At 44.8% G+C, this 12208-nt stretch overlaps 1 protein-coding gene across 2 annotated transcripts in view; it reads left to right on the top strand.

Annotated features, from left to right (window-relative positions):
- The window catches only part of Nha1 (Na[+]/H[+] hydrogen antiporter 1), a 28301-nt gene extending 16201 nt beyond the window's left edge, over positions 1-12100 (top strand). For both annotated transcript variants that reach the window (XM_070669242.1, XM_070669241.1), the window contains 4 exons: positions 4351-4615; positions 7322-7522; positions 9371-9535; positions 11143-12100. In XM_070669242.1, coding sequence (XP_070525343.1) covers positions 4351-4615; positions 7322-7522; positions 9371-9535; positions 11143-11670 — 1159 coding nt within the window. In that variant the 3' untranslated portion in view covers positions 11671-12100. The remainder of the gene's footprint in view (positions 1-4350; positions 4616-7321; positions 7523-9370; positions 9536-11142) is intronic.
- The last annotated feature ends 108 nt before the right edge of the window (positions 12101-12208 follow it).

Here is a 12208-nt window from a genome sequence, read left to right as displayed (position 1 = left end):
CTCGTCGCGATCGCGAGGTGGCCGCTTTTTAAGGTCGAGGTCTAACGATGGCGAATCGCCGCGGACACGCACGACGGCGAGTCTACGCGCGGCATAACAAGTGCGGCTTTAACGGCAATCAAATTCAAGCTGCAGCCTCGCTAACGAATACCGTTGACAAAAGGGTCGGATAAGATCCGCCGGAGTTTCCCGCAATCAACCGCCTTCTCTTCGCGCGTGCTACGGGCTCTTCAAGGCTTCCCTACATTTTATGATAGAGGAACGCATTTATCCATAATCAGACGGCGCGAGTCTTTGATCCCGCCGGCAGCCGCGCGGCCGCGTGGAATAGAAAAAAGAAAAAAAAAAGAAAGAAAACCAATTTAATCCAGCGCAATTTGTCTATTAATTAATTAATTTATTTATTTACGTCGCCGTAAATTAACAGCTCAGGTGCGTTCCAGCCGTGAGAAGTATGCAAATGAATCTTTAACTTCCCGGCGCGTGTACTTGACCCACTTTTGTGCACTGATCGATGTCATCACGACGTCATTACCAAAGTTGACGAAACCCGTAAATCTCGTCTCCTTCGGCAATCTTTGCAACTAGTCCGACGGAATTAGAACTTCTCGATCCGCTGCACGTTGATGTATTAGTTCACGAGTAGCGTATTGGATTCCGTTAAATTTTCGTTCCACGATAACCGAGTTACTACGCACATATATTATGAATTAACGTTCGCGGGTGGAATACGTCGAGTTTGAACTACTCATTACTGACAAACGGCCCGTAAAATTTTCCAGTAACGAGCAGTCGAAGAACGTTCCGATAAACGATTTCATTAATATGAAATGACAGCAATTATCATTATTACGGCGATTATAGTCGCTTGCGGCGCCAAGATTTCTATTCCTTCGGTCTTAAAATAGATTTTCCGTAACCGTGTTTGAATTTGCTCAGTCGTCCTCTCTTCGATTGGTCAAATTCGCTTTATGACTGGAATAGCCTACTAATGACAGAGAAGCGCAGCGAGAATCGTTAATGCCAGCGAGTTATGGGTCACCGTAGAAAACGTAGTGTCTGACCTTGTTAAGAATTTAATCGACACGACGGTAGTTCTTCGTTGATCACTGGCGCAATACAACTTCTTCGTAAAAAAAAAAAAAAAATTGAGGAAAACAAAATTGAAATTTTATTTTACACTTGATTTGTAGCGATTATTACGAATTTTTCTGTAAATTCTCATAAAATTCAGAGTGACAGCCAGTTGAACCTTTTTAAAAACTCAATTCCCTGCTTTATATAGCTGTCGGGTTGAAATTTTATAAAAATGAAACATCAAACGTACATCGGGCAGTTGTATTAACGGATTATTCGTTTAAACGTTAATTATTGAAAAAATGCATTGGAAAATGTGTAATAGAGTTGTTCGATCGTTTATCCGGAATTTGAGGAATATAAGCTAGACTGACGCTCTCGATACATTACATATTTTCGTATTTTTTCGGATTTTATCTCTTCAAGTATTGTATTTACAAAGAAAAGCGTGAGCTTCGCGCACATATCTAATATTGTCGTAATATACATTCGATATTTCATAATACAAGAACTTATTCTTTCCTTCACGAGATTGGAAAGATATCTTCTCCGCTGATAATCCGCTGCTCCGTTTTATTATCGGTGCACTTAGATTTATTGATAAGTATCGCGCGATAAAAAGCACGCGTATATAACGTTTAGTAGCGTGTGAAACGAGATCTTATTTAAAGACAGACAAAAGATCGTATAATCGTACACAAAAATTACGCAAAACCGTGTAACTTACAAATTTCCTTTACAATTAATTTAAAAAAAATCAAAATAATAATAATTATAAAAATAAAATAAAATAGTTTAGCATTTCAATGAAATTGAAAACGCTATTAAAAATCAATTTCTCATTTCTTCAATAGCTCGTCACGTTTCTCTCGCGCGATTTCTCCGCTTCAACTTTATCATAATTTACCGCTCATTATTAGCAATGCAATTCCAAAAGTAACGCACGCAGATTGAGCAGTCTTCGCGACGTGGAGACTTCGAAAAGTGTCTGCTTCTCGAAGTTGGCCTCTTGAAATTTTCGCATTATGCAGATTGCACGTCGAATATACTATATTGAATCGAAGGGAGACGGAGGACGGCTACGTTTTTGACGGAGCTGTCGATAAAACTCTGTCACGCGGGGACGGTTTAACGTAACGGTGGCTTTAGTGTTCACCCATATCGTTAGGCGGTCGTGCACGCTCAGGCTAAATGTAGCTAAATACGAACAAACACAGGCCGCGCGTAGTAAGCGATTTGCGAACATATTCGCTTAAGCGAAGCCACCCCTGTATGTTCAGGTAAACAGAAGCCCCAGACGCGGTCCACATCGACTGCAAGACTAATAAAGTGATCAAACCATCGGGCGCTTATTGACACGTGCAATTTACTGTCAGTTATTAGGAAACGACCGAAATGCAATATCGCGAAGCCGACTGGAGCAAACTGTTACACGCTCGACAGCGATGCGTTAAAAAAAATTTTACTGCGCCAGAACCGTTTCCGCGCGATTTAATGAACTGTAATAAAAATGTTTCCACTGGCAAAGTATTAAAGAAAAAGAAAAAAAAAGAAGATATTGCATTACAAAAAAAATTACTTATTTATATATGTTATGTTTCAATTATAGATTTCTCGATATCGGTCGCGAAGAAGTTCTCTTTATAATCATTTCCTTCGTCGGTTCGTGAAAACTTTTCATTCGTCGCGATATCTCGGCAATGCGAGCCGCTTCGCATTTTTTTTTTAATTTTTTTTCTTTGAAGAACCTTCCAACGTCGATAAGACGTACGAGTTCGAGTCTCCCGATAAATATTCTTGCACGACAGTCAAGGTGGACGCGACTCTTATATGCCGCGCTTCATCATCGATCGCGAGATTATCGCGACGTGCAGTCGTTGTTCGCGGTATGGAGAACCAGGAAGCACCTGGCTGGGAAATTGGGCATGCACGGAAAATCTAAAGGCCGAAGATTGAAATTTCCGCGCGTTAATTCGATATCCGTGCCAAACAACTACGCTTTGCAATTTAAATGAAATGCCAACGAGGGCCATCCGCGGCGCGCACTGAATTATGTCTATATAATCAAATATTCAATTTCGTTTGCATAATCATGAAGTCATACGGACCGCTTGTGTGTTACATACGCCCGCCACGCGGCCACGTTGCATTACATGACAATTAAGCAAATATCGAGACGGGCATTTCGCGCTTCGCGAAATACCGCGCAAACGTATCGGGCGTCGTCAATTATCGTGATCCCGCCCGGTCTCGATAATATTTTTATTACCCACCGATCCGTGACTGATAAACTGCCGACTCCTCCACTGCGAGGACGGGGTAATTAAATTAACGTGTATCAACCTTTTTCATTGGGCTTTAATTAATAAACCCTTTTGCTGTGCGCATCGTAAGAGAATTATCCATTCGAACCTGAAACACGCGCCGTTGAAAGGCCGCGCTGTTTCATTTCAGCTCATAATACAACGGCATAATGTACATAATAACGAGGCTAATCCTCGAGCGCGTGATTTTCTTTTTTTTTTTTTTTCCCCTCAAATAATTATAATTAAACCCCCTCTATGCGCGGTAAGATCCGCGAAAATACCGTTTTTCACCACGCGGGGAATATTATATCCGCGTGCGGAATATTACGTACGCCAGAAATAATTAATAATATTAATAAAATAGTGCTGGACAAGGAAGGAGAAGGGTGGAAGGAGTGGGAAGGAGTGGGAGTTCGCTTGCACGTTATGTCCATGTAAATTCGACGCTTTTCCCTGCGACGGAAAGGCGACGCGACGTCACGCCGCGCAAAATACACGGCCGCCCGTGCAGCGACTTCGTAAACCTTTCTCCCGCCAGGAGAAACTCGTAATAGGATAAGTTTCCGTGGGTGTGCCTTTCCTAAACGGGTTTTCGAAAGTTCCAGACAACCGAGGCTTCAGCGATCGTCCGTACCTGAATTTTCATCGTAAGCTCGCGGCGGCGACATGTCCGCGCCCGCGCGAACTTTTACCGCGCGCTTCAGCACCGCGCGCGAAACGTCTCTCCTTGGAAGACGTGGGAATCCGCGGAAAAAGAGGCGCATCCCTACTTGGCAAAGCGCTTGGTCAACTCCTCGCCTCGCGAACGTTGCATCGAGCTCGGTTTCGCGAAGAAAAGGGAACTTTTCCGCCGCCCTTCGGCGCGTCGTAAGATTACCTCCCCTCCGGCGGGATATTCCTCCCGCGGTAATCGAACCTTCAACCACCTGCCAATACTATCCCCCTTGCACCGTTCTCTTCTTTGCAGGAAAATCGCCCTGGTTATCATACTTACCAGGGCGGGCTTGGATCTCGACCCGGCCGCTCTGAAAAGATTAAAAGTCACCGTGCCGAAGCTCGGCTTGATACCGTGGGTGGTGGAAGCCACGGTGGTCGCCACAATGACGAAATATCTCCTGGATATGCCTTGGGTGTGGGGCTTCCTTCTCGGGAGTGTCATAGCAGCCGTCTCGCCGGCGGTCGTGGTGCCGTGTCTCTTCAGGTTACGTAGCAAGGGCTACGGGGTTGCCAAGGTAAGGCCGCTTATTCACGGCTCTTTGTCGGGACATCTGAATATTCACCTGTCGCGAGGTCTCCCGCCTTTCATTCGTAAGAACGATCATAAGTCTCCGGGAGCTAATTTCACTTGACTTCCGCGCATTAGGTAGTAAAATAGATTTATACTAGATCTCGACTAAGCGGATGATAAATGGCGGAGTTAACATAATTTTCCCTTAAGAATAATTGAGATTTACTACCGCGAACCAAAGACGGTTTATCGACGCGGCGTTCTTTTCCTCCCGTTTTTTTTTTTCTTTCTTTCTTTCTTTTTTTTTTTTTTTTTCTAATAATGTAATGACGCAGTAATATATTTCTCTGCCATACATTTTTCTGTTCGCGAATGCAATCATAATTCTGTCGGTGCCGACGATTTAAAGTTTAATGAAATTGGAGAGAAAAGCCAGGGGGCGGAGAGAAGCGGTTAGAAAAGTAAATATCATTTCACGTATCATACAGATTAGGGAACGGCACTGGCGAGTTGTTAAATTAATATTTAATCGTAATTGCCCGAGTAATTGGATTACATCGCGGTTCACGTTTTATATTAATCGAATACGCGGGCAAAGCGAATTTATATGGCGACCCGCTAGCGCGACCGCTAATGTTTGACGCGCTCGGTATTAGCGTATTAGAGAAGCTTCCACGTTAATGAACGCAGCGCGAGAGTAATTAAATTTCTTTCGTCTCGTTATGTGCCGATATCGCGGCGTGATACGCGCCAATGGCTCGTCCTCGCGAGCGCCTATCTCGCTGAGCTCGCACGTGAAACACGATATTCCACGCGCCTTGCCTTCAGCGGGAATCTGTCGGCTTGAAATCAATCGGAATCGACACGCGGATCGTTTTGACTTTCCCATTCCGATCTAATTACGAGAAAGATCGTGCGAAATTGCCGGAGCGCGACGCAAGATGAGGACCCCGGGGTTTCGGCGCGGCGGAATAAAGACGAGCCGGAGAGAAACGTACCGGGGCTTAAATAATTCAGTTTGGAAAATGGAGCGGAAGACGCTTGAGGAGGAGTACAAAGACTATTGCGGCGGATGCGATATTCATGAGCCGAAAGACCTGGACGATACTTCTTCATTTGGCGTAACGCGATGCAACGTGGATCCTCGCCGCGCAGGCCGGGCGCCCCATCGGCCGCGAAATCGGGCATGCTTATCGCGTCGCGGTTGGAAAAGCTCACGACGGGGACGTTGACTGATCGTGCAAACCTCACGAGCATCCCACGAATATTCAGGCGGACTCGAGACGAGGTAACACGAACCGCCCTGACCCCTCGAGCCGATTTCGCGCCGCGATCTATTAAACGTTCGTCCTTTTCTCTTCTTCGTTACGTATAAGCAGTCCAGCTCTGAAAATCGCGATAGTCGGCGGACTTAAATCCTCGAACGAGGTATCGTGACACCGATAACGCTGCCCGGGACAGGATCGTGCTCGAGTGTCGTCGACCATACTCGATAGAACTCCCTCTTTCTTTTTGATTCTCTCAAACCCCGCGCGCTCTTTGTTTCCCGAGATCTTAAACATCTTGATTTTCTTCCACGGATTATTTTTCTAGGTCGGCTGACAAACGCCGTCGGCATCCTCTAAAAGATTTACGGATGAATCTTTCGCGATTTTAAACCACGCACCGCCGGATTATTCGCGGAATAAATATACTTTGGCGATTATCGTATTATTGCGTTTGAAATCACACGACGCGCAGCGATTCGTCTATAAATGTTACGTGATAAACAAATGAATAATTTTTGACATTCTGATTAAACGAAGAACGTTGAAAATAATTGAATAAATTCGAAAAAACGTTATGAATAAATGAGATGTAATTCCTTTTTTTCGCTCTTTATTTTCTTTGCTCATTATTCGTTTTATATATATATATATATAGAAGTCATAAACGTAATGCAAAGCATCGCGTCGTCTATAAAATGAAACAGAGGTACCGAACAGACTCTCCGAAACTGTGTCGTTACAAATAAGAGAAACGGGAAAGTTTTATTCGTTCTAATGAACACCAAGTTAGAAAGAGCTGATTTTTCTTTTCCCTTCGCAGCTTTTCTTTTTCGTTAGCCCCCGGGCATCGCTCTATCGCCCGTCTTACTTCCGTAGAAAGATTCTTTTTGGTCGGTTTCTACCGTTCGTGCAGGCGTTTCTTAATCACTTTGAAGTCGCTCGAAATCTGTTCGTTCCACAAGTGCGACGTTAAAAAATTCTCATTAACGAACGGTATGTAAACCGAATCCCGGTGTCTTGAGGTAAACACTTAGAAAAAAAAAAAGGAATTGTCCAGAGTACTTTCTTCTCGCGTTTATTTGCCTCTGCGTGCTGCTTCGCGATAAGTATTTTCAAAGGCGTTATAGTATCGCGGAAATATCCGCGACTGAATAATGTAATCGATTCGAGCTTGAAAGCGTAAAGTTTCTATTTAGAAACGAAATATATTTGCATCAATCGATCAGTTAATGACCGCGCGTTCTGATGATTGCGCGTAACGCAAAATGTGTAAAATGATATTAATCGTGCCTCGGTACCGAAAGTCGACGTCGTTGTCACGTTTACAGGCTCGATTATCATCAACGCGAGTCTTACGCGACGCGAGGAACCGATCTTTAACTTAATGAAAATGTTCGACGTGAAGGGTGATTTTTCTAACGAGCCAGCGGGTGTGTTTTCAGGGTATTCCAACGCTAATCATCGCCGTGGCCGGGATCGACGATGCGGCGTCTGTTGCGGTTTACGGTATCGTGAAGAGCGTCATGTTCTCTCACGACGCATTGTGGTACCAGATCCTTCAGGGGCCCATCGCGATTATCGGCGGTCTAGGATTCGGCATCATGTGGGGCTGGTTAGCGAAATACGTACCGGAAAAAGGCGACGTAAGTATTTTCTTTCTTGCAGCCGCCCGCCGGCGAGCTACATTAAGAATTACGATTCTGCGGGCCACGTTTCCCATGGTCGTTCAAACGAGACTTTTTTTTTTTTTAAAAAAAGGAAAAAAGAAAGAGAGAGAAATTACTTATTCCCGGGCTATCGGGCGCTGGAAAGATGTCACGCGATACCAGGAAAGACGTGGAGTTCCTGCGCGACGCCGCAGATGCGTTTTGAACGTCTCCCTTAAATTGCAACCTTATAGCCGCCTTTCGCAAGTTATGTCGTCCGCGGTGCGGAAAAACGTGCCTCCGAGAAGAAGCCGGCTAAAGTTTGTAATATACGTAACGCAGCGGTGTATACGTTTTCCGCCGCCCTCGAAATTTTCTCACTGTTCGATTCTTAAAGAGCGCGCGCCAAGAGTACGGGGCGGAATCGCTTAAAAGATAACGGCGCCGGCGGCTTTCGCAAAGTTTCGAGAAATAGAGGCATCCTCCCCAGCCCCTTCGCCGTAAATGCGTGCAAAATTTTCGTGCTTTACGTCGTGATTTGCTACTCCCACGTGCGTATCGTCCGATTGCGCGAGATGGTGAATTGACTGCACCAGCGCCGGGATATAAGAATAAAAGGCCGCGGCGGAAATAGGGTCAACCAGCGGGGTGTCGTTCACCCCGCGCCGCGTCGTGCGATGAATCTCTCCCGCGGCCGTGCTAGATTTCGCTACACACCGCGAAAGCACTCGCGGGGATCGGGCACGTGAGCGTAGATCCGAATAAATCTACTATCACCGGATAAATCCACTTGCGCGGTTATCGTCCGCCCGCGAGGATCCTGTAAACACTTTATGAATTGTGTACCGTGGATCGATGTACCTCGGATCCGCAAACCGCCGAGTGTCCTTCGACGGCAAAAATCTTCTTGCGCCTCTTCACTCAACGGGGCTTCGAGCGCGGCTTAATAGCGCTAAAAGTCTTTTTCTTTTTATGAAACTCAAACTCTCTTCGAAGGAAATCCTTTGCTCTTTTTTTTTTTTTTTTTTAATATACCGAAGTTATTCAAAATGTCCGTCTACAATGTTTCCTTCTAGCAAGGAGTGCGCGTTCGTATTTAATGGAAAATTGATAGGCGGTTTGTAATTAGTGCGAGCAACTTACGCAAACGTCGGCGGGCGGATTCGACGGAGAAGTCGACGGGTATATTTGGTCACTGCATCGCCACCTCATCGTATCTAAAGTATCATTCACGTGAGAATTAGCGCCGTGGCACTGCGACGGTGGTTGCAGTATTCTTAGCTCCCCGTAGCCCGATTTATCCGGTTTCGGATAAACTTAAACTGTTACAACGTGCGCCGAGTCAAGAGGACGTATTTTCGGAGGAATGGCATTTAGAGCCGTTCGCCGCTTTATTCGCTAATGCTATTTAAATCTCAAGTGCTCGCTAAGTTTATATCGTTGTAGACTAAACGCTCCCTTAAGGCGGCTGTCTCGGGGTATTATAAAATATTCGTAACAAACGTTGGTTTAAAATTAAAAAATAAAAAAATAAAAAAAAGAAAGAAAAAAATTTTGTTTAATATTCTGTTTTAATTATTTTTGTGATAAGAACGTTTACGAGAGAGCCGCGAAAAGCTCGTGATAATCTTCGAGCATTCGCAGTGCATTACGAGCTTACAATACCCTCTTAGCCGTCGCAACAACTTGCCTGACGTCATTTACTTTTATATCAAGAATGTATTATCGAAAGGTGCCCATATTTCGGAACTTATCTACCGTAATGAAACCGATAAATCACTTCGTAGTCGTGACACGGCGCTTTCTATTAGGTCCTAACGCTTCGTTTATGTGCTAATGTTATAGCCCTTCATGGTGCCTCTGAGAGTGCTGATGTTACTTGGGGGTGGCCTGCTGGCGGTTTTCGGCAGCGAGGCGATCGAGCTTGGCGGCGCCGGCCCGCTTGCGGTCGTGGCTGCAGCTTTCGTCAGCTGTTACTTCTGGCAACAAGAAGGCTGGGACGTGGACAACGTAAGTATAGATTTACAATGTGTCCGTCGTGGAATTTACAGTTACGATTTTAATCCGATCGGAAATTAAGTCGCCGACAAGAAATTAATCTTATGTTCATCTCGCTGAGGTCGGCGCACTTGCATTAAACAGCGATTTAACTTTCGCAAACACGTGTTGTTAAATTAACAATAACGACATGCTTTCAAGTCTTGCTAATTTAATAAAAAGAAAAAAAAAAAAATACGAAATGACCGAATCAATTCGAGATAACGATTTATCTCGCTGTTCGGAGACACTTCGGATCGATTTCGTGATTCCGGTCTAAGTGCAGCGGATATTAAATATTTAATCTTTCGGCGGAAGAAAAGACGTGTATCACCGCGACGATGGGAAGCCCCGTTCCCCTAGCCCAATAACTTCAATCCCGTGAAATATTCAGACCGACGTATCGTCACTGTCTGGCGAAGTGTGGATTGGGAGTCAACCGGCTCGTTCCTATTTCCGGGTCGCATTCCCCGCTGTCGGCGGCGACACGTTCTTTCGCACGGGGTTTCGTGACGGGACTGTAACCAGCATCTGTCGATATTACTGCCGTATGATATGCACGTCGTGTGTTGCGCGCCGGCATAATTTATTCCAGCTAGATTAATTACTACGGAATAATCGCGCGCGACAAGGCGCCGACAGTAAACCGGCCTTTTACATCGAATAACAAAATAATTTATTTCGATAAAACATATATATATATATATATATATATTTTTTTTTTTTTTTTTTTTTTTTTTCATTACGTGTGTCGCAAACATATAATTACGGTTGCGTCACCTCTTCCCGGAGATTCATCCGGCTGGTTCCGGGGGTTGGATGTAATTACATTTTAGCAGGGCAATTTGTATGAAGTATCGGACGCGCGCGGTGGTCGGTGATTCGGTCGCTGTTTAAGAAAGTGAGGAAATTGTATAATTAATTAATCGACGAATTAATTAAAGCGCTTTAATGTTATTGAGAGGTAGGGACCGCGTAAAAAGCAAGAGTTATCTACAAATTTCTTGTGTTTGTGGGACACGCCACATGTATTATCCGGAAATTGCACGGAATTAAATTAAATAAATCAATATCGACGAGATTTCCTACGCGCCACAGGGGCATGTAAACAATAGCGGTAAATACGAGCTTGCACACCGCGTGAACTCTGGATATTCTGCATTTCCATGCAACGCTGGAAGATTTCCATATCCCGATATCGAGCGCATGGACAATGCGATACGAGATATCATCGCCGAATACCGAATCGGCTCTCCTTTAGAGGAAAATTTGTGGAAAATGTCATTGTACCCGCGGCACTTTAACATCTAGTATCTCGCGTCTCGGCAAATCGAATTACATTGCCGCCGTTATTATCTTTCAATTTTATTCACCGAATATCGTTCCTTTGAAATTCAAATGTCGAGGAAATAAAAATATAATCGGCTTATTTACGAAACATTTAAACGTGCAGAATTCAGGCTAATGTAAATTCACGACAAAAAGTCGTGCGCTCTTAAATTCGAACTTCGCGACGCACGTGTATCTTTTTCTTTCTGTTTTTTTTTTTTATTTTTCTTTTCTTTTCTTTTTCTTTCCAGAATCCAGTGGCTACATCTTTTGAGATTTTTTGGATGATATTCGAACCGATTTTGTTCGCGTTCACCGGCATGCAGATCAAGATCGAAGAGCTCGAAGGAAAGACCGTTTATCTTGGATTAAGTTGTTTGATCGCCGGTATAGTCGTCCGCATTGGAGCGACAGTACTAGTTGGGATCGGTTCCAAGCTTAATCTCAAAGAGAAGATATTCATCGCGCTATCGTGGATGGCTAAAGCGACTGTGCAGGCGGCCCTAGCACCCGTCACCCTCGACGAGATTGACAAGAACGATCGCCAGCAGGTCGAGTACGCCGAGACGGTGCTGATGATGTGCGTGCTCTCGGTACTCTTGACCGCGCCGGCGGGAGCCATCATCATCACCCTCTCGGGCCCGAAGCTACTGACGAAAACCACCGCGCCAGTCACTCCACCGGAGGCTTGGAAAACACGTAGACCGTCGATTCGCGACATCTCGATTATCAACGAGGACCCGGACTTGGAAGAGACCGCGAACGAAAGGAAGCCCTGACAATCGCGGTTAATCTGCATTCAAAGCCAACCCGGCGGGGGCCGGTTCTCATCTCCCGGCGTTCCAAGAGTGCCAGAACGTGCCTTTATTTTAAATATTCGAGGCGCGACTTAACGATCATAGGCTTACGTTTACGGTCACTGATGAGATATTAAGCGATCATAGAAGGACTAATGTTAGCTGACTTGGATTTATAGGTGCTCGTGATCGAGAATGAAGTAATCCCGGCGATATCCCGGCGATATCGCGGCATGAACTTTTTATCTTTTATGCTCGGAGGGAAGATTTTATTCAACTTGACATTAAATCGTCGATATTGCTATACTTTAGGCGGAGAAGCGATTGAGCTTGAGCGATGATCCTAGTCCGCGCAAAGACTTTTTGTACGAAACTGGAGGACGATCGATGGATCGAGTCTCGCATATCCGTACAATAATGCAAAATTCAGAGGTTGCATTTATTTAAGGATTCTTGGGATTTGAAAATTCGTGAGTCCGCGAATTGAGAATTTCCTGCGAATGCCGTGATCTTGAAAACT

This window comes from Cardiocondyla obscurior, linkage group LG18 (assembly GCF_019399895.1).
Source record: "Cardiocondyla obscurior isolate alpha-2009 linkage group LG18, Cobs3.1, whole genome shotgun sequence".
In the NCBI taxonomy this organism is placed as follows: Eukaryota; Metazoa; Arthropoda; class Insecta; order Hymenoptera; family Formicidae; genus Cardiocondyla; species Cardiocondyla obscurior.
This window is presented reverse-complemented; position numbering and strand designations above follow the sequence as displayed.